Source organism: Schistocerca piceifrons, chromosome 8 (assembly GCF_021461385.2).
Source record: "Schistocerca piceifrons isolate TAMUIC-IGC-003096 chromosome 8, iqSchPice1.1, whole genome shotgun sequence".
NCBI classification, from domain to species: Eukaryota; Metazoa; Arthropoda; class Insecta; order Orthoptera; family Acrididae; genus Schistocerca; species Schistocerca piceifrons.
Genome location: NC_060145.1, coordinates 18,999,503 through 19,025,523, shown reverse-complemented (window position 1 = coordinate 19,025,523; position 26,021 = coordinate 18,999,503). Strand labels below are relative to the sequence as shown.

General features: G+C 40.1%; 1 protein-coding gene across 1 annotated transcript in view; it reads right to left on the bottom strand.

The window, feature by feature from the left end:
* Positions 1–26,021, bottom strand: part of LOC124711506 (fatty acyl-CoA reductase 1-like) — a 239,946-nt gene that overhangs the window by 9,764 nt on the left and 204,161 nt on the right. The window contains exon 6 of the mRNA XM_047241619.1: positions 22,675–22,914. Within this exon, the coding sequence (XP_047097575.1) occupies positions 22,675–22,914 (240 nt within the window). The remainder of the gene's footprint in view (positions 1–22,674; positions 22,915–26,021) is intronic.

The window sequence follows — 26,021 nt, the reverse complement described above, 5'->3', positions numbered from 1 at the left end:
AAACATACTTTTTTTTTGATTGAGAATTTTTGCTACAAGTGTTATGTATACCAGTAATTTATTTCATCATAAATTTTACAGTTACTGCAAATATTTAACATGTCATGTAACACTAGTTCTGTCTTTTAATAGGAGTGTATGTTGTCTGTATATATAAAAAATTAAGGCTGTTGCTTAATTTGTTGGTGACAACTCCAAAAAATTTCAAAGAAACAGAAAATTTTATACCAAGTTTTTCTCTTGCCATAATAGATATCTCTTTTTGGTTATTAATCAGTCCAGTGCCTAAAGACAACAAGTAGTACTTGTCACGTATTAGGCCAATAAATTAAAAGAGAATCGGGAAGCTTAGTTTAAAATTATTTGTTTTCTGTTTTGTAAAGTCTTACATCTGCATCCAAATAGGTACTCCACAAGCCACCATAAGGTGTGTGGCAGAGGATACCCATACCGCTACCTATCATTTCCCCTCCTGTTCCACTCGCAAGTAGAGCAAGGGAAAAATGACTGTCTGTACATCTCTGTATGAGCCCTAATTTAATCTTCGTGGTCCTTAAATGTGATGTATGTTGGCGGGTGCAAAACTGTTCAGTAGTCAGCTTCAAATGCCAATTCCCTAAATTTATCAATAGTGTTTCCCCGAAAAGAAAGCCGCCTTCCCTCCAGGAATTCCCACATGAGTTCCCAAAGCAGCTCTGTAACTTATGTGTTGTTCGAACCTACCGGTAACAAATCTAGCATTCCCCCTGTGATTTGCTCAAATGTCTTCCTTCAATCCAACCTGGTATGGATCCCGAACCATAGAGCAGTACTCAAGAATAGGTCGCACTAGCGTCCTGTATGCGGTCTCCTTTACAGGTGAGTCACTCTTTCCTAAAATTTTCCCAATAAGCCGAAGTCAACCATTTGCCTTCTCTACCACAGTTTTCACATGCTTCTTCCACCTCATTTTGCTTTGCAACGTTCTGCCCAGATATTTAAATGCCTTGACTGTGTCAAGCTGGACACTAGTAATACTGTATCTGAACATTACAGATTTGTTCTTCCTACTCATTCGCATTAATGTACATCTTACCACATTTAGGACTAGCTGCCATTCATCACACCTATTGGGAATTTTGTCTAAGTCATCTTGTATCTTCCTACAGTCACTCAACTTTGACAGCTTACTATACACCACAGCATCAGCAGCAGACAACCAAAGACTGCTGCCCACCCTGTCTGCCAAATCATCTATGTATATAGAGAACAACAGTGGTTCTATTACACTTCTCTAGGGCACTCCTCACAATGCTCTGGTCTCTAATGAACACGTGCCATCAAGGAGAACATACTGGGTCCTATTATTTAAGAAGTCTATGAGCCAGTCACATATCTTTGAACTTATTACATATTCTCGTACCTCCGTTAACAGCATGCGATGGGGCATTTTGTCAAATGCTTTCTGGAAATCTAGAAGTATGGAGTCTGGCTGTTGCCCTTCATCCATAGTTCTCAGTATATTATGTGAGAAAAGGACAAGTTGAGTTTAGCACAAGCGATGCTTTCTAAAACCATGCTGATTTGTGGACATCAACTGCTTAGCCTCAAGATTGATTATATTTGAACTGAAAATGTGTTCAAGGATTCTGCAGCAAACACAAGTTAGGGATGTTGGTCTGTAATTTTGTGGGTCCGTTCTTTTACCTTTACTGGAGTCACTTGCACTTCTTTCCGATTGCTTGGACTTTGTGTCGGTCGAGAGATTCATGATAAATGCAATATAGGTAAGGGGCCAATGCCGTAGAGTACTCTTTTGTAAAATTGGACTGGGATTCCATCCAGATCTGGTGATTTATTTGTTTTCAAATATTTAAGTTTCTTCTCTATGCCAGGTATGCTTCTGTCTATTTCATCCATATGGGAGTTTTGCCAATGGTCAAATGACGGTATGTTTGTAAAGTTCTCGTGTACGAATGATTTCTTGAACATGAAATTTAAAACTTCGGCTTTCATTTTGCTATCTTCAACTGCCAGACCAGACTGGTCAACAAGGGACTGAATGGAAGCCTTAGACCCGCTTAGCAATTTGACGTATGACCCGAATTACCTCGGGTTCTCTGCTAGATCATTTGCTAAGGCGTGACGATGGTAGTAGTTGTATGCTTCGTACGTAGATCTTTTCACAGACATATGAAGCTCTATTAACCTCTGCTTGTCATCATTTGTGTGTCCCCATTTGAATCTAGAGTGCAACAGCCTCTGTTGCCTCAGCATCTTATCAATTTCGTTATTAAACCATGGTGGGTCTTTTCCATCCTTTATCCACTTACTAGACACGAACTCTCCAGACCACGATTTACAATCTGCTTAAATTTTGCCCATAATTCCCCTACATCCATCTTACTAGTACTAAGTGATTCACTGTCTAAGTAAGATGTTAATAACTGCTTATCTGTTGTATTTAGCAGAAACACTCTCTTAGTCTGCTGAGCTAGCTGCTCAAGACAACCAGCTACTTTGCAGCACAACTTGAATGCTGTTCTCAAACATGGGATGGGTTAGTTGCTGTTCCTTTGCAGGCTTTCCTGACAGATCTGTTACAAATAAACTTTTCAGGTTTGCTGCCAGATAACATTGTACATCTCTCACAATATTTCACTGAACCCAGTTTTTGACATCTTCAGGTGGCAGCAGTTGCTGTAGTCACTCCTATAAGACATGACGTGATAAGCGCACGGCAGCATCGAAATTTATCAGGCCAGGAGCAGGAATTATGCTTGCACAGAGAGATGCTCACAGTTGTATCACAGTCTGTGAAGTGTGTGTCTTCATGATCTTTGCTTGTGCTAAGCATGGCTTGCTTCACTTGCAGCAATTTAAGCTGCCTTCTTGGGTTCCTGCCTAACTGCATTTTTGGAAATGAACTGCCAGTATCCTTCGTTTACGAATCAGATGGAGGTAACAAAATCGAAGAAACTCATTCCCCAGAGAATGTATATCTTTGAATATTGCAGAACATTCGTATTATACTCAAAATAAATTCGCAGTATGTGTTGAAAACACTGACATAAAAAAATAAATTTAAAAAAACCTACTTCAGAATGTGAACCTTCTTATTTCGATTCTGTAATCCATATCTTTATCCACTAAGTACTCTGAAAATGTGAGATTTTTGTCTTTTGTGTTGGTATCACAGTATCTTTCGAAGGCTTAAATCAGTGATGCATTGTTCCCAGATGTTAAATTGTGAAGGTGATGTGTACTCTTTGTGATCAAAAGTATTTGGGCACCCCGAAAAACATACATTTTTCATATTAGGTGCATTGTGTTGCCACCTACTGCCAGGTACTCCATATCAATGACTTCAGTAGTCATTAGATATCATGAGAGAGCAGAATGGGGTGCTCCACAGAACTCATGGACTTTTAATGTTGTCAGGTGATTGGGTGTCACTTGTGTCATATGTCTGTATGCAAGATTTCCAAACTCCTAAACATCCCTAGATCCATTGTTTCCTATGTCATAGTGAAGTGGAAATGTGAAGGGACATGTACAGCACAAAAGCATACAGGCCGACCTCGTCTGTTGAGTGACAGAGATCGCTGACAGTTGAAGAGGGTCATAATGTGTAATAGGCAGACATCTATCCAGACCATCACACAGGAATTCCAGACTGCATCATATCCACTGCAAGTACTATGACAGTTAAGGGGCAGGTGAGAAAAGATGGATTTCATGGTCGAGCGGCTGCTCATAAGCGACACATCATGCCTGTAAATGCCAAATGAAGCCTCGCTTGGTGTAAGGAGCATAAACATTGGACGATTAAACAGTGGAAAAACATTGTGTGGAGTGACGAATCACGGTACACAATGTGGCGATCTGATGGCAGGGTGTGGGTATGGTGAATGCCCGGTGAATGTCATCTGCCAGCGTGTGTACTGCCAACAGTAAAATTCGGAGGTGGTGGTGTTATGGCGTGGTCATGTTTTTCATGGAAGGGGCTTGCACCCCTTGTTGTTTTGCTTGACACTATCACAGCATAGGTCTGCAATGATGTTTTAAGCACCTTCTTGCTTCCCTCTACTGCAGAACAATTCACGGATGGCGATTGCATCTCTCAACGCAATCGAACACCTGTTCACAATGCACAGCCTGTGGTGGAGTGGTTTCATAATAATAACATCCCTGTAATGGACTGGCCTGCACAAAGTCCTGACCTGAATCCTTTGGGATGTTTTGGAATGCTGACTTCGTGTCAGGCCTCGCCGACTGACATCGATACCTCTCCTTAGTGAAGCACTCCTGCCATTCCCCAAGAAACCTTCCAGCACCTGATTGAAAGTATGCCTGCGAGAGTGGAAGCTGTCATCAGGGCTAATGGTGGGCCAACATCGTATTGATTTCCAGCATTACCGATGGAGGGCGCTAAGAACTTGCAAGTCATTTTCAGCCAGGTGTCCGGATACTTTTGATCACATAGTGTATGTGATAAATCTTTAATACACCATTGCCTTGAAATGACGTACTGCAAGTTACAGTGAAAAACAGCTAAATATTTCATTCAGGAATCATTGAATATTCAGATGCCAGGGTGGTGGAGCTGTGTCCTGCTTTAATAAGTAGTCTCTAGAATACTCAATAATTTTAGGAACAAGCCAGTTTTTCAGGAATATGTTGCTCCAGTAACCATATTGTGATCAAAAAAGAAAAGTCCATAAACTTTTATCAGTGATACAGAGCAAAACACACAGACTTTGGGGTTGAATTGTTCATGTTCCAGTGTTACATGGTGATTTTGTAGCCCCATATTTGAACATTGTGCCTGCTGACTTTCCCGTGTAGGTGAAATGTAACTTCTTCACTAAAAGTTCCACAAGGCAGAAACAATGTATCTTCTTCCAAGTTTTGGAGCACACAGTTACAAAATTCTAAGTGCTTTACCTTACTGTTTGCCTGAAGAGCCTGCACCTGTACCGAGCGGGGTGGCGCAGTGGTTAGACACTGGACTCGCATTCGGGAGGACGACGGTTCAATCCCGCGTCCGGCCATCCTGATTTAGGTTTTCCGTGATTTCCCTAAATCACTCCAGGCAAATGCCGGGATGGTTCCTCTGAAAGGGCACGGCCAACTTCCTTCCCAATCCTTCCCTAATCCGATGAGACCGATGACCACGCTGTCTGGTCTCCTTCCCCAAACCAACCATCCAACCAACCTGCACCTGTTGTAGATGGTACGGTTTGTACTTTAACCAGCACCTCGGTATATGCCAGATAGTTGTTTGCTGTAGTCAAAGTTCCCTACTTGCTCTGTGGGTAGATTTCATTAGGTTATGTTCAGAACTCACTCGAATGCACTCTATGTGCTCCTTCGATGCACATAATCAGCCTGGGCTTTTACCTTTGTGCAGAGAGCCAGTTTTGTCAAACTGTTTATTCCACCGACAATACTCTTCCTCATTGGAGGTTTGACGTTAAACTTATGCCAAAATGCACACTGCACCACAGTTGCAGGCTCACTTATACTGAACTTACGAGTGCAAAAAATCTTGTATTGCACAGTAGCCATCTTGCTTACAGCTAATGCACTACATGCTACGGCCAGTGTTGGATTGCTCCTATGGCAGTACTCTAAACTTTACAACATCCTCTCTCAAGTATACTTAACAGAATTCATGTACAATGTATAGTGCAGGAAATATAGCGAACTAAAATTGTGCCCATCTTTTTGAATCCTGTATTTTCCCCACTCCTATGACATGATAATCCACATATCACAAGTGCCAAATGATGAGAACTTCAAAAAAGGGTAGAAAATCTAAAAATCTGAGATACATTGCTTAAATAAAAAAATCCAAGATTGTCCACAAATCTTAAGTTTAAAACTAAGACAGTTTTCTTATTATATGTTTTAAAATAATTGCTGACATGTTTTACTGCATTACAGAAGTACAAGGTATTTATTTAAACATCAAAAGTTTAACATTATTTAACATGAGGCAGGAATGTTTTGATGAATTTATTTCGAGAAAAACAAGCAGAGAACCCCTTACAAGATGCACAGAAAATATTGCGAGCCCACTACTACCGTTTACAGATGCGAGCACACTGCTTACTCACGGGACAACTGCCACCAGTACAGTGGTCCATGTTGGGTGCCTCGCAAAGCCAACTGGCAGCCCATGGCTCAGTGTTTGCCTCACTTCGGTCCCAACCCCCAAACCAGGGGACCATTGCTAGAAGTTGACGGGACAGGGACTTGACTTCTGGAGATGGCAGTGACATGTCAGTTCACATGACAATACAGACTGCTTTCTACATATGATAAATGCTCTCAGAAACGTAGAAATTCAAGTTCCTGATTTGTTGTCATCATCATCATCATCATCATCATCATCATCGTCATCTTCATTTCCCCTCTATCCAACATCTGGTCAGTATGGGATATCAATAGTACTTCGCTACTTTACTTGGTCTTTCCACCATTCTTCTTCCACAATTTGGTTCCATAGCAGGTTTCTCCTCCTCAAACTCATCTTTATTGTATCAATCCATCTTGTTCTTGGTCTTCCTCTTGGCCTCTTGCCCTCAATCTGAACTCTCTCGCCTTCCCAGTAAGGGTCATCACATTAATGATACCCACCTTCATTGTGTTGGTGCTGTCCGCTCCGATAGCTGAATGGTCAGCGTGACGGACTGCCATCCTAAGGGGCCCGGGTTCAATTCCCGGCTGGGTCGGGGATTTTCTCCACTCAGGGACAGTGTGTTGTGTTGGCTTCATCATCATTTCACCCCCATCTGGCGTGCAGGTCACCCAATGCGGTGCTGAATGTAATAAGACCTGCACCGAGGCGGCCGGACCTGCCCTGTTACGCTCATTTCATTTCATTGTGTTGGTGCCTAGTTGCCCACTTCTCACAGTTCCCCATCACCCCAAGAACTTCGCGTCGCCTGCAGGGAATGCCCTAAACTTTTCCGAGGCTGGTTTTGAAGTACCATTTCATATATAAGCTATTATTACGATGGGGTCGCCACTCCCAAACGCATTTTGGAGGTGAGGCCAGCATATGTTTAGGCTGCTCCTACCATGTTGTATATTTTGATAGTTTCATATTACTGACTTTCTTACTGAAACATGGGTGATTAGGGTATTAAACAGAACAAATCCTAATTACATTATTATGCTGTAATTATCCCCTTATGCTAAAGTAGAAAAATCTCAGAACATTTTTGTATCTGTCAAGATATGGAAGTAACTACAGTCTTTTTATTTTTTAATAGTGTTTAATATCTCCCCAAAGAACAATATGTTGACATGACACGTGTTAATATTTGCAATAATCTGTGTGGGCTAATAATAGTTTGAGCCTTGTACTGAGTCAAGATATAACAATTATCTGTTCTATTCATATAAAAACCAAGAAACCACATAGCTAGTATGAAAATGCTGGGCTCATAAAAAGTGATGCTGTTTCTCACTGAGTTAATAAATATTGCAGCTGTATATTAGCGATAAGTTGTCCTGTTCAAGTGAGAACAGCTCTGAACGATAGAAGACTCAAGGTTTCTGTAGACTGGTAATAGTACACTCAGATGTGAAGTACAGTGAAACCTTGCTTAGTGAGCACCTCCCATAACACGCAATGAGCAAAACAAATTGCAAAAAAAAAGACCCGCTTAACGAACAATGTTTCGCATAATGAATGATTTAGTGGACATCTCCAGCTGTTCACATGCGACGGGGGAAACATTCAATAATATGAACACCTTTCACTGTCGGCAGTGGCATATGAACAACGTTTTTAGTATGTACTGCTGTCTGGGTTTAGCACACTTTCTGCTACCCTCTTAGTGCAGCTTGTGATCATACATTTTCTTAAACTTGTGTTTACACAATATTTTTTGTGTGCAAATTTGAATAACCTTCGTAGAAATGTCCCCAAAGATAAAGCTGCAAGAAGACAACCATAAGAGAAAGAAAATGACCTTAGAAATGAATCATTGAAAAATGCAGATGTGGTGCGAGTATTGCTGATTTAGTACACACATACAATCGGTCTACATCAACTATTTGCACTATCCTTAAGAACAAGGACAAGAGTAAGGAGATAGATACTTCAAAGGGAGTGAGAAGAGTATCTAAACAACAGCTTAATATCCTGGATCATGTTGAAAGATTGCTCCGTATATGGGTAAATGAATAGCAATTTCAGGCAACACTATTAACAAGAACATCATTTTGTGAGAAGGTGAGAATGATTTTTGCTGACCTCATTAAGAAGATGCCAGGATAATCATTCGCCAAAGAAGTGTTTAACAGAAGCTGTTTGTGATTTGAGAAATTTGAGAGATGAACCGGTATCCACAGTGTTGTGAGGCAATGTTGATGCAGCCAGCTCTGACACAAAGGCAGCAGAGAACTTCATAAGGAATTTCAAGATGCTCGTAGATTCTGAGGATTGTCTGCTACAACAGATTTTTAATTGTGCAGAGACGGGTCCATTCTGGAAAAAGATGCTGAAGCGTACCTTTACAACAGCAGAGGAAATGCATTGCCCTGTCACAAGCCAATGAAAGACTGTCTCACACTGCTATTCTGTGCCAATGCGAGCGGCAAATTCAAAATTAACCACTGCTTGTTTACCATTCGTAAACACCTTGAACCTTCAAGAAGGGTAATATCCAGAAGAGCAGGTTAAATGTGATGTGGAGGTCCATGAACAAGGCTTTGGTGATGTGATCTTTTTTGTGATTAGATCAATGAAGTGTTTGGTCCTTCAGTGAAAAAATATTTGCTCGAGATGAATCTGCCACTCTGTCTTGCTTGTTATGGACAACACACCTGCTAATTCTCCTGGCCTACAAAACCACCCCCTTGAATGTCAGTTTATCAAGATCCAATTTCTGCTCACAACACCACTCTGTTGCTCCAGCCTATGGACAAGCAGATCATTTCCTAAGATGCTCTACAGTACAGCACTCTTCGAGCATTTCTATCAGTTTTCTGAAGCTACCAATCTCACTTTCAGACAGTTTGGGAAATATCATTTCAACATTGTTTCCTGCATCAAGATGATTGAAAAGACGTAGGAAGGGGTTACCAAGAGAACTCTTACTTCTGCTTGGAAGAAGCTTTGGCCAAAGTGCATTTTTGAATGTGACTCTGAAGAGTCAGTACCTGTGGAGCCTGTTGTCAACAAGATTGTGTCTTTGGGCAACAACATGGGATCAGAAGTAGATAACAGTGGTATTGTTGAGTTTGTGGAAGATCACAGCCAAGAAAAGACCACCAAACAGCTTATGGAGTTGCACTGTGTTTCACAGCAGGAAGTTGTGGAGAGGAGTTCTTCAGAGGAGGAGGAGGAGGAGGAGGAGGAGGCAGTGGCAGTGGCAGCAACACCAAAGCAGCATTCTTCTGGCACAATAAGAGAAATGCTGAAAGCATGAGAATCAGTTGCATTGTACATTGAAAATCATTTTCCCAATAAAGCAGTGGCTACGCGCGCTACAAATTTATTTGATGATAATGCTGTGTCACATTTTCACCAAGTGCTGAAGCATCAGCAAAAAGAAATGACTGTAGGTAGGTTCCCAGTAAAAAAGAATTAGTTGTGCATCATTAATAATAAAGTACATAATGCTATATGTATTATTATTTTTAAGTAAATGGCATGAATAACATAAATCTTTCAGTACTTTTTCTGCATGGAATGAATTGTCATACTTTACATTAATTTATGTGGGATAAGTTGTTATGCTTAACGAATGTTTAGCACTAAGAGTAAGATTCTGGAATGAATTATGCTCACTGTACATGGTTCCATTGTATCCCATACATGCAACACCATAGCTTTTCTCAAGTAAAGAGGTGGGGAGTGGACTTTCAGTGAAACTTGTTTTTTGCAGAAGCGCACAGTAGCAGAGCAGGAGGAAACTTCACATGGATGGAACACAAGTACAGTAATCGCATCAGGAAAACATGCTCATGAAGCTCCTTAAAGACATGGTCATTGTGGTGCATTCAGTAAGGTGGTGTTACATACATACTGTACTTTCAAACTAAATTCCTAACTAGCTGTAGTGGCAGCAGTAGTAATAGCTTCATACCAATAATTCAAATAGATTATTGACTAGTTGTACCACAACGACCACACAGTTTTGATACGTAACAGTGTTGTTCCTTATGTACACTGATTTCTGCTGTTGGCAGGCTTTTGTGCGATTGAAATTTGTCAGTACTCATATCAGAGGAGAGTTCTAGATGGATAGTATGGTTGTAGTGCAAATGAAGTCAAGGATAGATCGCAAGCTTTCAAAACACTGTTTTTCAAGAAAGTAAAGAAAACATAGGAATGGTGTGAAATAGTTGTAGATGTAACCCCACATACGTGGTTATAAAGAGTTAATGTATTATGAACTAAGGCTCTACAACCTGTTCTTCCATTTACTCCCTGGATGACCTCTTGCACTTGGTGGATGATGCCAGCCATGATGTGTGCCGCATGCACTTTTGATGCATTCTCATCCCTAACTCTTTGGCTGCTGTAGATGTCTTTGTTACCTGCTGAGTGGAGTGTTGTGAAATTAACACATCTGTGTGTGCTTAGTAGACTGCGACTGAGCTTCTAACTGGGCAGGTCCTACCTCGCCCTGTGCTGAATATTTGTGGAGAGCTTTCTGTGATGTTTCCCTCTGTTGCTCAAAGATTTGTCACTGTCAAGATGAATGTAATTGTAGCTGTAAAAACTAGTTTCTGACTTTGAAGCCTCACTGTGAATTTAGGGTCGCAAATATGCAGAAACGTAAAGACATCTTTTCATTCAACAGTTTCTGTTCCGAACTTATCATCACCGCTTTCCGATTTTTGGTATTTGGAGGAACTATTAAGTATGTCTCTTGTCAAAACATAAGACTGTTGTGTTACACCTGTTGATGTAGACAGCTTATGGCTGCTGCTTTCAGAATGTGTTGGGGAGTTATCAGTAATAATAACATTGAGTAATTCACCCTCATTGCCACTTTGTGTCCTTATGATCTCTTCCTCACAGCAGTTAAACACCTTGTCATTTTCTTTGCAGAATAGATGATGAGAAAAATGTGATCCTATTCTGATAAACAGTAAGACAATGTGAAGTGGAATGCTGGAAAAGAGAGATCATAATAGCTAAAGTACCTAAAGAAATTCTGGTTGTATGTATAGGCTGTCATTGACACTGAAATTAGCATCCAGTGACTCTTGGGTGAAACAGGAACTGAGACTTAGGGTAGCAGAGCAAAGGCAGAAATAGTAAACTCTGTTTTCACATCTTTCTTCTGTGGGAGACTACAGTGGTGTAGAACTTTTTAAAAGAAATTTCTGCCATTTGACTTAATTGTTTTCAAATACTTCTTTACGAAGGAAACCTCAGGATATTTGCCCCAATTTAATCCTTGTACCAATGAAAAGATGAGTGAAACAAATAGTAGTGTCAATGTCATTGAGAAACAGCTGAAATCATTAAACCTGAATTAAACTCCATGGCCCGGTGGAATCCCTATCATATTCTATAATGAATTTTTGGCTCAGTTAGCACACCTTTTAACCATAGTATGTCACTGATCCCTGGAACAAAAAACCATTCCCAGTAATTGGAAGAAAGCACATGTCACACCCATCTACAAGAAGGGTAGTAGAGCTGATCTGCATAGCTACCAAACAGTATCCTCAATATGGATTTGCTGTAGAATCTTAGAACGTTTTCTGAGCTCTAACATAATAGGCATCTTGAACAGAAGATCACCTCCATTCCAACCAGCATGGATTCTGGAAACATCAGTCACGTGAAACCCAATTCGCCCTGTTCTAACATGACATGCAGAAAGCCTGGGTCAAGACAGTCAGGTAGATGCAGTATTTCTTGACTTCCAAGACACGTTTGACTCAGTACCACATCTACACTTATTAATCAAAAGTACAATCATACAAGATACCAAGCAAAATTTGTGACTGGATTGTGGATTGTCTGGTAGGAACAATGCGACAAGTTATGTGGGATGGAGAATCATCAACAGATGTCTTATTGTGGTCTTCCGTCCAAAGACTGGTTTGATGCAGCTCTCCACACTACTCTACCCCGTGCAAGTCTCTGAGTAACTACTGCAGCTACTTCCTTCTGAATCTGCTTACTGTATTCATTTCTTGGCCTCCCTCTATAGTTTTTACCCCTCCACACTTCCCTCTAGTACTAAATTGGTGAGCCCTTGATTCCTCACAATGTGTCCTACCAACCCATCCCTTCTCCTAGTCAAGTTGTGCCATGAATTCCTCTTCTCCCAATTCTGTTTAGTACCTCCTCATTAGATATGTGATGTACCCATCTCATCTTCAGCATTCTTCTGTAGCACCACATTTCAAAAGCTTCTATGCTCTTCTTGTCTAAACTGTCTATAGTCCATGTTTCATTTCCATACACGGCTACACTCCAGATAAATATTTTCAGAAAATACTTCCTGACACTTATATCTATACTCGATGTTACCAAATTTTGCTTCTTCAGAAACACCTTTCTCCATTGATAATCTACATTTTATATTGTCCCTACTTCAACCACCATCAGTTATTTTGCTTCCTAAATAAAAAAACTCATCTACTACTTTAAGTACCTCATTTCTTAATTTAATTCCCTCAGCATCACCTGATTTAATTTAACTACATTCCATTATCCTTGTTTTGATTTTGTTGATGTTCATCTTATACTCTCCATTCAAGACATTGTCCATTCTGTTCAGCTGCTCTTTCAGGTCCTTTGCTGTCTCTGACAGCAAACCTCAAAGTTTTTATTTCTTCTCCTTGGACTTTAATTCCAGCTCCAAATTTTTCTTTTGTTTCCTTTACTGCTTGCTCAATGTATGGGTTGAATAACACTGGGGATAGGTTACAACTCTGTCTCACTCCCTTCTCAATCACTGCTTCCCTTTCATGCCCCTCGACTCTTATAACTGCCATCTGATTTCTGTACAAATTGTAAATAGCCTTTGTTCACTGTATTTTACCCTGCCACTTTTAATCTATCGTCCATAAGAAGGCGAAGGGTCAGTATTGAATGACATTTTCCTACATTTCTCCTGAATCCAAACTGATCTTCTCTGAGGTTGGCTTGTACCGGATTTTACATTCTTCGTATTTTGCACCCGTGACTTATTAAAGTGATAATTCGGTAATTTTCACATCTGCCAGCACCTGCTTTCTTTGGAATTGAAGTTATTATATTCTTCTTGAAGTGTAAATGTATTTTTCCTGTCTCATACATCTTGCTCACCAGATGGAAGAGTTTTATCATGGCTGGATCTCCCAAGGCTAACAGTAGTTCTAACGGAATGTTGCCTACTTCCGGGGCCTTGTTTCAATAGAAGTCTTTCAGTGCTTTGTCAAACTCTTCACGCAGTATCATATCTCCCTTTTCATCTTCATTTACATCATCTTCCATTTTCATAATACTGCCCTCAAGTACATCTCTCTTGTGTAGACCCTTTATATACACCTTCCACCTTTCTCCTTTTCCTCCTTTGCTTAGGAATGGTTTTCCATCTGAGCTCTTGATATTCATAGAGGTGTTTCTCTTTTCTCCAAAGGTCTCTTTATTTTCCTGCGGGCAGCACCTATCTTACTCCTTGTGATACATGCTTCTACATCCTTACATTTATCCTCTAGCCATTCCTGCTTAGCCATTTTGCATTTCCTATCAATCTAATTTTTTAGACATTTGTATTCCCTTTCGCTTGCTTTATTTATTGCATTTTTATGTTTTCTCCTTTCATCAATTAAATTCAATAAGTCTTGCGTGTTCATGGATTTCTACTAGTCCTCGTCTTTTTACATACTTGATCCTCTGCTGCCTTCACTATTTCATCTCTCAAAGCTGCCATTTCTTCTTCACTGTATTCTGTTCCCCAGTTATAGTTAATCATTATCTAATGCTCCCTCTGAAACACTCTGCAATCTCTGGTTCTTTCAGTTCATCCAGTTTCCATCTCCATAAAATCCTGTCTTTTTGCAGTTTCTTCAGTTTTAATCTGCATGTCGTAACCAGTAAATTGTGGTTGGAGTCATTGACAGGTACAGAAGTAATTTCTAGTGTGCCCCAGGAAGTGTGTTGGGATCCTTTATGTTCAGGTTACATATTAATGATCTTGAGATGATGTTAAAAGTAACTTCAGACTTTTCACGGATGATGCAGTCATCTGCAACGAGGTACTGTCTGAAAAAAAGCTGCATAAATATTCAGTCAAATCTTGATAAGATCAGTGGTGCAAAGATTGGCACTTTGTGATGAAGCAAGCTGGGATATTTTTACTTCCCCACTTGTTTTGCCATATGCCTTGTTAAAAGTCATTTTTTCAGGAATTTTGGATGCTGGTGCGGGGCTCCTGGCATGTTGGAGGACCCTGGCATAACATCCTCATGCTGCCTATCTACCCCATCCACTGCCTTCGCCACATTCACATCAGAGTGCTCTTGACATACTATTGGTAGTGTTACATCCCATATGAAGCTCAGTTGAAAACTGCTATCCCAGTTGACAAGATCATCATGGACCCATATTCCAGTGCCTCTTTTATGATCAAGTTTCAGAACCCATTCATCTAGCACAACACCTTTTTCTGTTCAAAATTGAAGTTATGACTTTCTTTGAGACTGTGTTCCGCCACTGCAGATTTGTCAATTTGGTCAAGGTGAACACTTCTCACATGTTCTGAGCAGTGCTACGAAATGCACTACTGTATCTGGCTGATATATTGCTTGCCACACTTACAGCTGGTGCTATAGAATCCAGGTATTCCTAGTGCTAGTTTGTCTTTCGCTGAGCCAAGCATATTTTTGATTTTAGCCAATGAGCAGAAAATGATTTTAATGTCGTTGTTCTCCTATATCCTAGCAGTCTGGGCTGTGGGGAGCTGAGCATATGTAAGGAATGCCAGGTGTTTTATACCTGTATCTGAATCATCATCTTTCTTCTTCTTGCTTGGTTGGAGAGTTGTTCTTATCTGTGTGACCGAGTAGCTGTTCTTGTGGAAGGTTTCTCTCAGATGCTGCAACTCAGTTGGTAGACTCTCCTAGTCACATATGTCCCATGCTGTGTGCAACAGGGTGGTGGTAATAGTGATGCAGGCTGGGCTAATGCCCAGTGGGCAGGATATTTATAAATAAGTATGTGTTCGAGAATTTGCCCAACGCAGTTTTCAGTGCCCAAAATCTAGACATTTATAAAAAAAAAGTACTTTTTAAAGTTTTTACTGCTAGACTGCATAATTTATCAATTAAAATAAGGGAATGTAACAATGAAAACAATCACTTTTGACAAAAGAGTTTAATTGGATGGATGAAAAATCTACTCACCAAGCAGTGGCCGAACACATAAGAGAGGGTTGTAACTAGGGAAGCTTTCAGAGCCAGTGCCTCCTCCTTCAGGCAGAAGGATTGAAGAGGAAGGAAGAGGGGTGAAGGAAAAGGACTGGAGAGGTCTAGGAAAAGGAGTGGATTTCAGGAAAGTCACCCAGAACTGTGGGTCAGGGGAGATGAGAAGGGAAGACTGATCATCGGGGACTGCATCGGATGAGATTTGAAAACTTGAGAGCTTAAAAGTGGAACACAGGGTGATATGCAAGACAGAGATTTCTGTTTAAACTTTGTGCATGAGTTAATAAGGGTGAAAAGCTAAGTGCGTTGTATGTAACAAAGGTGGGAGGGGGCAGTGAAAAATAGATGGGTAAGACAATGAGAGCTGTAGAAAACTAAAATGGAGTGAAGAAAAGAGTAGCTACTGTGAAGAAATGCTGAGATGGAAGATATTAACATAAATTAAGGCCAGGAGGATGGTGGTCGTGCAGAATTCTGAGAAACTGGTGTCTAGGGGAAGAATCCAGATGGCAGGTATGCTGAAACAGGTGCCGGGATTATAATTGTCATGTTGTAGAGCATGCCGTGCAACAGGATATTGCGTGTTGCCAGTATACATCCATACCACCAAATTATCAGAATGAATGGACAAGTGTTGCTGATGGCTGCTTATAATTTATAATGCCATTTTTACTTTTTTTACTTTTATCATTTCTACTCTCTCTCTCTCTCTCTCTCTCTCTCTCTCTCTCTCTCTCTCTCGCACACACACACACACACACACACACACACACACACACACACATGCATGCGTGCACACCTGCCTGCACACACATTACGTTGAACAGCTGTGTAGTGATAAGCCGGTATAAAAATCATTTCATTGTCCTTAGGTCATCATTTTGTAATGTAACGCACTTTATAATCCATGTCAAATATTAATGAAGAATGATTATTAATACCAAAATTACTACTTAATGTATTAAACAGCTGGCATTTGTTTTTTTATGACAAATATTTTCTTAAATATTAAACTATTTTCAGTGAAAAAGAAAAAAGTGTATTGTCAGATGTAGCGACATTTGGGGCAGGCTATTGTTTTCTGTTCTGCTCCTTTCTTTATCTACTTTTGTATGACCGCGCTGCTGTGAACATAAAAAAAGATGTGATAACAAAGAAATGATGCCCAAGATGCTGGACTGATTTGATTCCAATAGTAGTGGATTCCTAGAGAATCTGTGATTCTTGAATATGTGGAATCAGAATTGATACCCGACACATCAAATGATTATGAATAAACTGTTTTTACTCCAATTTCAGTTATTCTAAGAAAATATTAGTGCTATTGTTGTTATTGCAAATTGGTAGTATGTAAAATTTTGTGTGAGTGGCTAGTAATTTCAGGTAATTCATGCAATTCTGCAGGTTATTTATTTAAATGGAATTGGTAACTCTGATATGTCTGTGTGACAGTCATTCAAGTCTATGTGGTTGAGGGAGAAGCAACATAACGTTGTCCTTCTCTTATTTACACTGTTATAGACAATATGCTATTGAGCAGTTGCAAGATGGTTAAGGAAAAAAGGTCCTGTTTGGGACTTTTTCAGTTTAAAAGGGAAAGGAGTATCTTGTAAATATTGGTTTAATGAATACAAAACATTCACATTCCAACAAAATGTAAAAGCATATCAAAAAGTATTTCAACTGCCCTCAGAATTTAAAAAAAAGTGCTTGAGTTCGGTACAGCGATTGAGAACAATGTTTTAACTTTTCCCCAGTAGCATGGTATAAGTAAAAATACTACCTACAAACTAGCTACTCTATGTAAATTATACTTTATTTCAAAAATTACTTTTAAACTTCAGTGATGTTTTCTTCTTTTATTATATACTATATTATTTTATTATATATTATAATTGACCTCAGAAAAAGTTCTGTTTACAGTCCAGTTTATTTCTCCTGATAACTCTCCTAATAACTGTCCTAATAACTCTCCCCTAACTCTGAAGCAGCTTTTTCAACTTGGTTACCCAACCACTCAAGAAGCAGTCTTACAAAACACCTTTTCCAACACAGAATATCAGCTTGAATTTTTTTACAAGTACCGCTTATCAGTTAATCTTAAAAATGCATAAATTCTTCGGTATTTATGAATTTTTGGCATTTTCCCAGGCATTTGTCCTGGTCATTTACCGCAACTTATAAATGCCCAGCTATTTTACACCACTAGGTGGCGTTCTACGGATTGGAGCGTGGAATGTCAGATCCCTTAATCGGGCAAGTAGGTTATAAATTTAAAAAGGGAAATGAATAGGTTAAAGTTAGATATAGGGGGAATTAGTGAAGTTCGGTGGCAGGAGGAACAAGACTTTTGGTCAGGTGAATACAGGGTTATAAATACAAAATCAAATAGGGGTAAGGCAGGAGTAGGTTTAATAATGAATAAAAAAATAGGAGTGCGGGTAAGCTACTACAAACAGCATAGTGAACGCATTATTGTGGCCAAGATAGACACGAAACCCACGCCTATTACAGTAGTACAAGTTTATATGCCAACTAGCTCTGTAGATGATGATGAAATTTATGAAATGTATGATGAGGTAAAAGAAATTATTCAGGCAGTGAAGGGAGATGAAAATTTAATAGTCATGGGTGACTGGAATTCAACAGCAGGAAAAGGGAAAGAAGGAAATGTAATAGGTGAATGTGGATTAGGTCTAAGAAATGAAAGAGGAAGCCGTGTGGTAGAATTTTGCACAGAGCATAACTTAATCATAGCTAACACTTGGTTCAAGAATCATGAAAGAAGGTTGTATACATGGAAGAACCCTGGAGATACTAAAAGGTTTCTGATAGATTATATAATGGTAAGACAGAGATTTAGGAACCAGGTTTTAAATTGTAAGACATTTCCAGGGGCAGATGTGGACTCTGACCACAATCTATTGGTTATGAACTGTAGATTAAAACTGAAGAAACTGCAAAAAGGTGTGAATTTAAGGAGATGAGACTTGGATAAACTGAAAGAACCAGAGGTTGTAGAGAGTTTCAGGGAGAGTATTAGGGAACAATTGACAGGAATAGGGGAAAGAAATACAGTAGAAGAAGAATGGGTAGCTTTGAGGGATAAAATAGTGAAGGCAGCAGAGGATCTAGTAGGCAAAAAGACGAGGGCTAGTAGAAATCCTTGGGTAACAGAAGAGATACTGAATTTAATTGATGAAAGGAGAAAATACAAAAATGCAGTAAATGAAGCAGGCAACAAGGAATACAAGCGTCTCAAAAATGAGATCGACAGGAAGTGCAAAATGGCTAAGCAGGGATGGCTAGAGCACAAATGTAAGAAAGTAGAGGCTTATCTCACGAGGGGTAAGATAGATACTACCTACAGGAAAATTAAAGAGACCTTTGGAGAGAAGAGAACCACTTGCATGAATATCAAGAGCTCAGATGGAAACCCAGTTCTAAGCAAAGAGGGGAAAGCAGAAAGATGGAAGGAGTATGTACAGGGTCTCTACAAGGGCAATGTACTTGAGGACGATAGTGTGGAAATGGAAGAGGATGTAGATGAAGATGAAATGGGAGATATGATACTGCGTGAAGAGTTTGACAGAGCACTGAAAGACCTGAGTCGAAACAAGGCTCTGGGAATAGACAACATTCCATCAGAACTACTGACGGCTTTGGGAGAGCCATTCCTGACAAAACTCTACCATCTGGTGAGCAAGATGTATGAGACAGGCGAAATACCCTCAGACTTCAAGAAGAATATAATAATTCCAATCCCAAAGAAAGCAGGTGTTGACAGATGTGAAAATTACCAAACTGTCAGTTTAATAAGTCACAGCTGCAAAATAGTAATGCGAATTCTTTACAGACGAATGGAAAAACTGGTAGAAGCGGACCTCGGGGAAGATCAGTTTGGATTCCGCAGAAATGTTGGAGCGCGTGAGGCAATACTGACCCTACGACTTATCTTAGAAGAAAGATTAAGGAAAGGCAAACCTACATTTCTAGCATTTGTAGACTTATAGAAAGCTTTTGACAATGTTGACTGGAATACTCTCTTTCAAATTCTGAAGGTGGCAGGGGTAAAATACAGGGAGCGAAAGGCTATTTACAATTTGTACAGAAACCAGATGGCAGTTATAAGAGTCGAGGGGCATGAAAGGGATGCAGTGGTTGGGAAGGGAGTGAGACTGGGTTATAGCCTCTCTCCTATGTTATTCAATCTGTATATTGAGCAAGCAATAAAGGAAACAAAAGAAAACTTCGGAGTAGGTATTAAAATCCATGGAGAAGAAATAAAAACTTTGAGGTTCACCGATGACATTGTAATTCTGTCAGAGACAGCAAAGGACTTGGAAGAGCAGTTGAACGGAATGGACAGTGTCTTGAAAGGAGGGTATAAGATGAACATCAACAAAAGCAAAATGAGGATAATGGAACGTAGTCGAATTAAGTTGGGTGATGCTGAGGGAATTAGATTAGGAAATGAGACACTTAAAGTAGTAAAGGAGTTTTGCTATTTGGGGAGCAAAATAACTGATGATGGTCGAAATAGAGAGGATATAAAATGGCAAGGAAAGCGTTTCTGAAGAAGAAAAATTTGTTAACTTCGAGTTTAGATTTAAATATCAGGAAGTCATTTCTGAAAGTATTTGTATGGAGTGTAGCCATGTATGGAAGTGAAATGTGGGTGATAAATAGTTTAGACAAGAAGAGAATAGAAGCTTTCGAAATGTGGTGTACAGAAAAATGCTGAAGATTAGATGGGTAGATCACATAACTAATGAGGAGGTATTGAATAGAATTGGAGAGAAGAGAAATTTGTGGCACAACTTGACTAGAAGGAGGGATCGGTTGGTAGGGCATATTCTGAGGCATCAAGGGGTCACCAATTTAGTATTGGAGGGCAGCTTGGAGGGTAAAAATCGTAGAGGGAGACCAAGAGATGAATTCACTAAGCAGATTCAGAAGGATGTAGGCTGCAGTAGGTACTGGGAGATGAAGAAGCTTGCACAGGATAGAGTAGCATGGAGAGCTGCATCAAACCAGTCTCAGGACTGAAGACCACAACAACAACAACAACAACAACAACAGTTGCTAGGATGAGTGTCTTCATCTTCTCCGTGGTTGCATTTCGCTCTGTGCTCTGCCGAGGATATGTTAGTTTTCAGCATGTTTGCTTTGTCAAGACCCCTGCAGGTCTCCCTCCTCACGTCTTCATAGGTATCAAGAAAAGCCCCCAAATTGCTTCCTGGATGCTGCTTCTAATCTCTCATTTGCGTAATGTGTTTGGATCTGGCACAAGATTTGATTGTTTTGACAGCATGGATGTTGTCACCTCGTCCAGTTCCTTTCTAGTCAAAATGATGATGGTCCTCGAATTCTTGGTGTCGATATTCTGCATGTTTGTCCCCAGAAGTCGGAGAACTTGTTGTGTTGTCCCAAGGTAGTTCTGTGCTTGCGGAGTTCACTGTTTACCATCTACGCACTTCCATGTGCCGGAGGAGAGACTGGATGTGAGTTGCAGGTGGCATGTGAGTAGAGTATGTCCAGTTCAAGCCTTGTGATGAAGATCAACATTAAAACCATTTTCTGGCCATGGGCTGAAATAAATAAAGAAATGCTTGTCTCAATGAAAGACAAACTAGGACTACAGACACCTAGAGTCTACAGCATCAGTTGCAAATGTGGTGATCAGTATATCAGCCAGGAACAACTGTGTATTTTGCAGCACTGTTCACAACATATAAGAAGTGTTCTCCCTGTCCAAATGGACAGATCTGCAGTGGCAGAGCATGGCCTCAATGAAGGTCATATGTTTGATTTTGAACAGACAGAGGTGGTGTGCTCGATGAATGGGTTCTGAGACTCAGTCTTCAAAAAGACAGTGGAGATATGGACCCATGATTATCTTGTCAACTGGGATAACGGTTTTCAACTGATCCCTGCATGTGACGTAGCAATAGCAAGAATATAACAAGAACACTCTGATGTGCAAGTGGCAAAGGCAATGGGTGGAACAAACATGCAGCAGCAGGGCATGATGCCAGTACTCTCCAACACGCCAGTAGTCTCCCCCCACACCCACACACACACCCATCACCATCCCTAACACCCCTTCCGGAAGTGCACGATTGTCCTAGCTCTTGCAGACGAGACAGAGGAGCTGGACATAAACCGACACTTTGCCTGATAATAATGAGTGAGAAACTTGTAGAAGCATTGCTGCAGAATGATGCCTTGTCTCGACTGATAACCCTAGAAGTCTTCATCATTGAAATTCTTTTAAGATGGCCCGCATTCCTACTAAATTCTTCTCAATTACACTGATTACTTTTGAGCAATTAAATATATATTTTTTTTAAACTAGACCTCATGTTTGTCAATTTAATACCTCATTTGTCCATGTTGCACTCTTCTTTTCCCTATGAAAATTCAGACAAAAATAACTTCTAGGGAGTCTTGCCTTCACTCTGCTCAAACATTTGACCAAAAATACATAGGCTGCACCTAAACTCACCAACAGCACCTGGGGAGCAGTGGAGCATGAGAAGTAAAATCATTAACAATCAGACGGTTGAGAGGTACAATAGGGTGCACATTGTTCAAAAACTGGCTACTACTAACAGCCTCTTCCTTCCCCAATGCTGCTGCTCAGACCTTGGTTGAAGAAGGGGGCTACTACTTGAGCAGGAGAGCCAAGGCACACGGTACTAGGTGTGTCTTGCTATCAGTGAGAGGCAATGCCCGAAGCTATTCCTCATAAGTGTAGGGATAGCCTTCCAGCCATTTTCCATATATAACTTTTCTGAAGGAACAGTGCTGGACCTGGCAATGACCCATCAGCAGCTTTTAGACAACATTCATGATTTCTGTGAGAGATTATCCCAGTAATGTTTTGAATATATGACACTCAGTTAAATAATTATATTTTCCATCACAGTTAGGTACCTCTTCTCTCATCCTCATGAAACAGCACTTGGGTTCTCGTATCTACACTGGCATATTCAGTGCAATATTTCTTATATTTTCTACATAAGACATTTCCTTTCAGGAGCTTTCACTGCATACTGTATAAGTTCCTGGATTCTTCCCACACCTCACCCTGAAAGTGTTGCATATTGTTATATGTTTTTCACAGATTTTATTTGAGATTTTTCTTGCCTTGAAAGATCACTGCAGATTTAATCAGACATATTTGACCATGTTATACTAACGAAGATCTAAGAAATTCTTTTTAAATGATGTTAACTGCATATACATTCATAGTTAATTGGGTAAGTAACTGCATGTGTAATGTTTCATTACCATGGTTTCTTCCCAGAAAGTACAAATGCCGCATCAACAATGATTGCTGGTAGAAACTGGAACAGGACAAGACATATGATGTACACAATACAGTTTCGATGAATGGCTCCACTGGGGTACCACAGCATCTTTGGGGAGGGAAACTGTGTGTACAGATCTTGTCCAATCTTTACAAGTTCATTCCATGTCACTGGCATATCTGAACTTGTTGTACAGTTGTATACTGGCATTTTACACCACCTGGAACAGCAGAAAAATAGGTTCATGCTAATTTTTGATTTCATAATTTAGTGAAGATAACATTTATATAAATAAAAATGAAAAAGGCAACTACTGACTAAAATTAATTGATGGATGGCACATAGAAATATCCAGCAACATAGACAAATTGCACTAGCTTTTGATCAGTGATCTCTTTTTATAGTCTAACAAGTCAAGTACCTCACCTCAAACAGTTAAAATTGAATAAAATGATTTTAAAATATGTTGATGTGACTGTGCTTCAAACTGTTAAGATCATTTATTTGTAAAACTCTGCATATATGTAATCACATTATTCAGATATTGGCCACAAACTGTTACATTCCTCTGCATTTTAATCACTTCATTAAAACTCCATACTTGCACTTGGATGATGAAGAAGGAAAGAACATACAGCTCTGCAGCAACTTCTGCCATGGGAAATATGGCTCTATAAGGACTACATGTGTTGACCTATATTGATTCAAGGAAATTTTTAGTGTCTTGCCACATAATACCACATTTATGACCGGAGCCAATTTGCTGGCCATAACTGTTTGTTAGACAGCCTTGATTCTTTTCCAACTTGTACTTCTGTAGTCTGTAAAATGTAAACTTTCAGGACCGTGAAATGTCACAATTAACAAAATTTGCTGGGTGATTGTGCTATGTTTGGATAGATTTTTCATTAAAGTCCAATGTTTCATCCCCATCCACGGAGGACATTTTCGAGGGGGATTGTAACTGCTTTGGACATCTGATTCACCGATTCACATCCTGGCTCACTACTGACTGCAGCAAAACTTCGTTGGTGCATGCTCACTTACAGTGGTGTGACATCACATGCTTTGAATGCCCGGGTGCAATTGGCCACTGTTGGTTGCCATCTCTTCATGGCTCGTACACATCTAATTCAGCATCAGGAACCAGATGTTATTCAATTTCATGCCCTCCTCCTTCCTAATGGAATTCCTAGGGTATTTAACAATCTCTATGGCATCTCTGTACAGCCTTTCATAGTATCTGCTTGAGGCTGCTAATGCTTGAGTCCTATCAAAATGAGTGTGGTGTTCTCCTGGCAACACAGCATGTTCTGCAACAGCTGATCTGTCATTCTCTCCCTTCCTACAGCTGTTCTGAATCTTTGAATTAATTCCATTGAGATGCATGTGAAAACAATCTAGTTCCTCTCTGCCAAGCCTGCACAAAACAGGCGTATCATCTATGTTGCAGAACCATATATTCAGTTTTTTGTTGGCAATTTACAAAGTCTCCTCTTTGAATTTTTTCATAATGAAATTTTTTGTAACTGGGATTAAAGGGCACCCCATAGCCACACCATCCATCTGTTCATAAACCTCATCATTCCATTTGAAATAGTCATGAGGCAATATTCAGTTTTCCACAGAGGAGGAGGCAGGCAGAAGATTAAATTTTCTTCATGTGCTAGGTTTCAAGAAAGAAATGGTAGCTAAGGCCATACATTTTACCAAATAACCCATGCGCACAGACCATTATGCAATCTGGGATTCAAACCACCAGTCTGCAGCTTGTGGTCTAGTGGTTAGCATTGCTGCCTCTGTATCATGGAGTCCCAGGTTTGATTCCCGGCTGGGTCAGGGATTTTCTTCACCCCAGGACTGGGTGTTTGTGTTGTCCTCATCATCTCATCTTTATTCGGGTGGTGCCAAGACAGCTAATGGAAAGATTTGAAAATTGTATGGGCGCTGATGACCATGATGTTGAGCACCCCACAAACCAACATCCTCCTCCTCGAACCACTGCTGACAGCAACAAGGCATCATACAAATGTTGTCAGATAGAGCAAGAAACATTTGCAAACCAGAGCTGCTTCATCATCACATCATCATCATCATCATCATCATCATCATCATCATCTTGGACAGTTTCCAGCCTCTGGCCAGGTTTGTGTGGAACATAGGCCTCTCCATCGTCTTCTGTCTTGCCACCATCTCTCCGCCTTCACCTTGGTCCAGTATTTTCTTTTCTTCTGGTCACATTCCTCTACTCCTTTCAGCCATCTGACTCTCGGTCTTCCTCTTGATCTCTTCCCTTCCAGTTTCATCTCGTGTATCCTCCTGGGTATCCTCTTCCCCTCCATTCTCTTAACGTGGCCATACCATCTCAGCCTTGATTTCTCTATCTCCTCCTGTAATGGTTCCACCACCATTAACTCTCTGATCCTCTAATTTCTTAACCTGTCTATCTTTGTCACTCCAGTAGTGTTTCTCAAGAATTTCATCTCACTAGCTTGTACTTTGCTTTTCTCTCTTCCTTTCATAACCCAGGTTTCTGATGCATATGTCAGGATCGGGACATAGTATGTCCGGTATATAACCTTTTTACTGATTTGGGGTACATCCTTGCTCCATATCAGGCTTCTGACACACTTCCGAAATGCTTCTGCTTTTCTCCCTCACTCTTTTATTTCTCTGTCATTTTTTCCATCTTCTTGTATCAGGCTTCCTAAGTACTTGAAACTCTTCACTCTCCTCAATTGTTCCCCACCAACTGTTATTCCAGTTGTTCCTCTCTCCTTCTTTCTTGTTGTGGTAATCATATCACTCTTACTTATACTAAATTTCATCCCATATTCTTGTACTGTTCATTCCCATACGTCCAACTGCTCTTGTACTTCCTCTTCCTTATTCCCCCAAATCATCAGATCATCTGCAAACACCATAGCTTTCATCTTACTTTCACCAATTACTTGTGCTACTGTTCTCGTTATGTCATCCATCACTACAATGAAGAGTAATGGTGAAAGTACACTTCCCTGCCTCAAGCCATTCTTCTGTTCAGTCCAAGCTGATCTCTCTCCTCCCACTTTCACACAGCTTACATATCCATGGTACATTTCCATTATCCTCCAAATAATCTGTTTTGCTACTCCTCTGTTCTCCAGGGATTCCCACACTTTGCTTCTACGTACACTATCATACGCTTTTTCATTGTCCAGGAAGGTCATTAGTAAATCTATTCCATATTCATAATGCTGTTCCTGCAGTTGTCTTACAGCAAAAATTAGATCCACCATGGACTTTCCTGTTCTGAAGACATGTTGCTCTTCTCTCATTCTTCCTTCT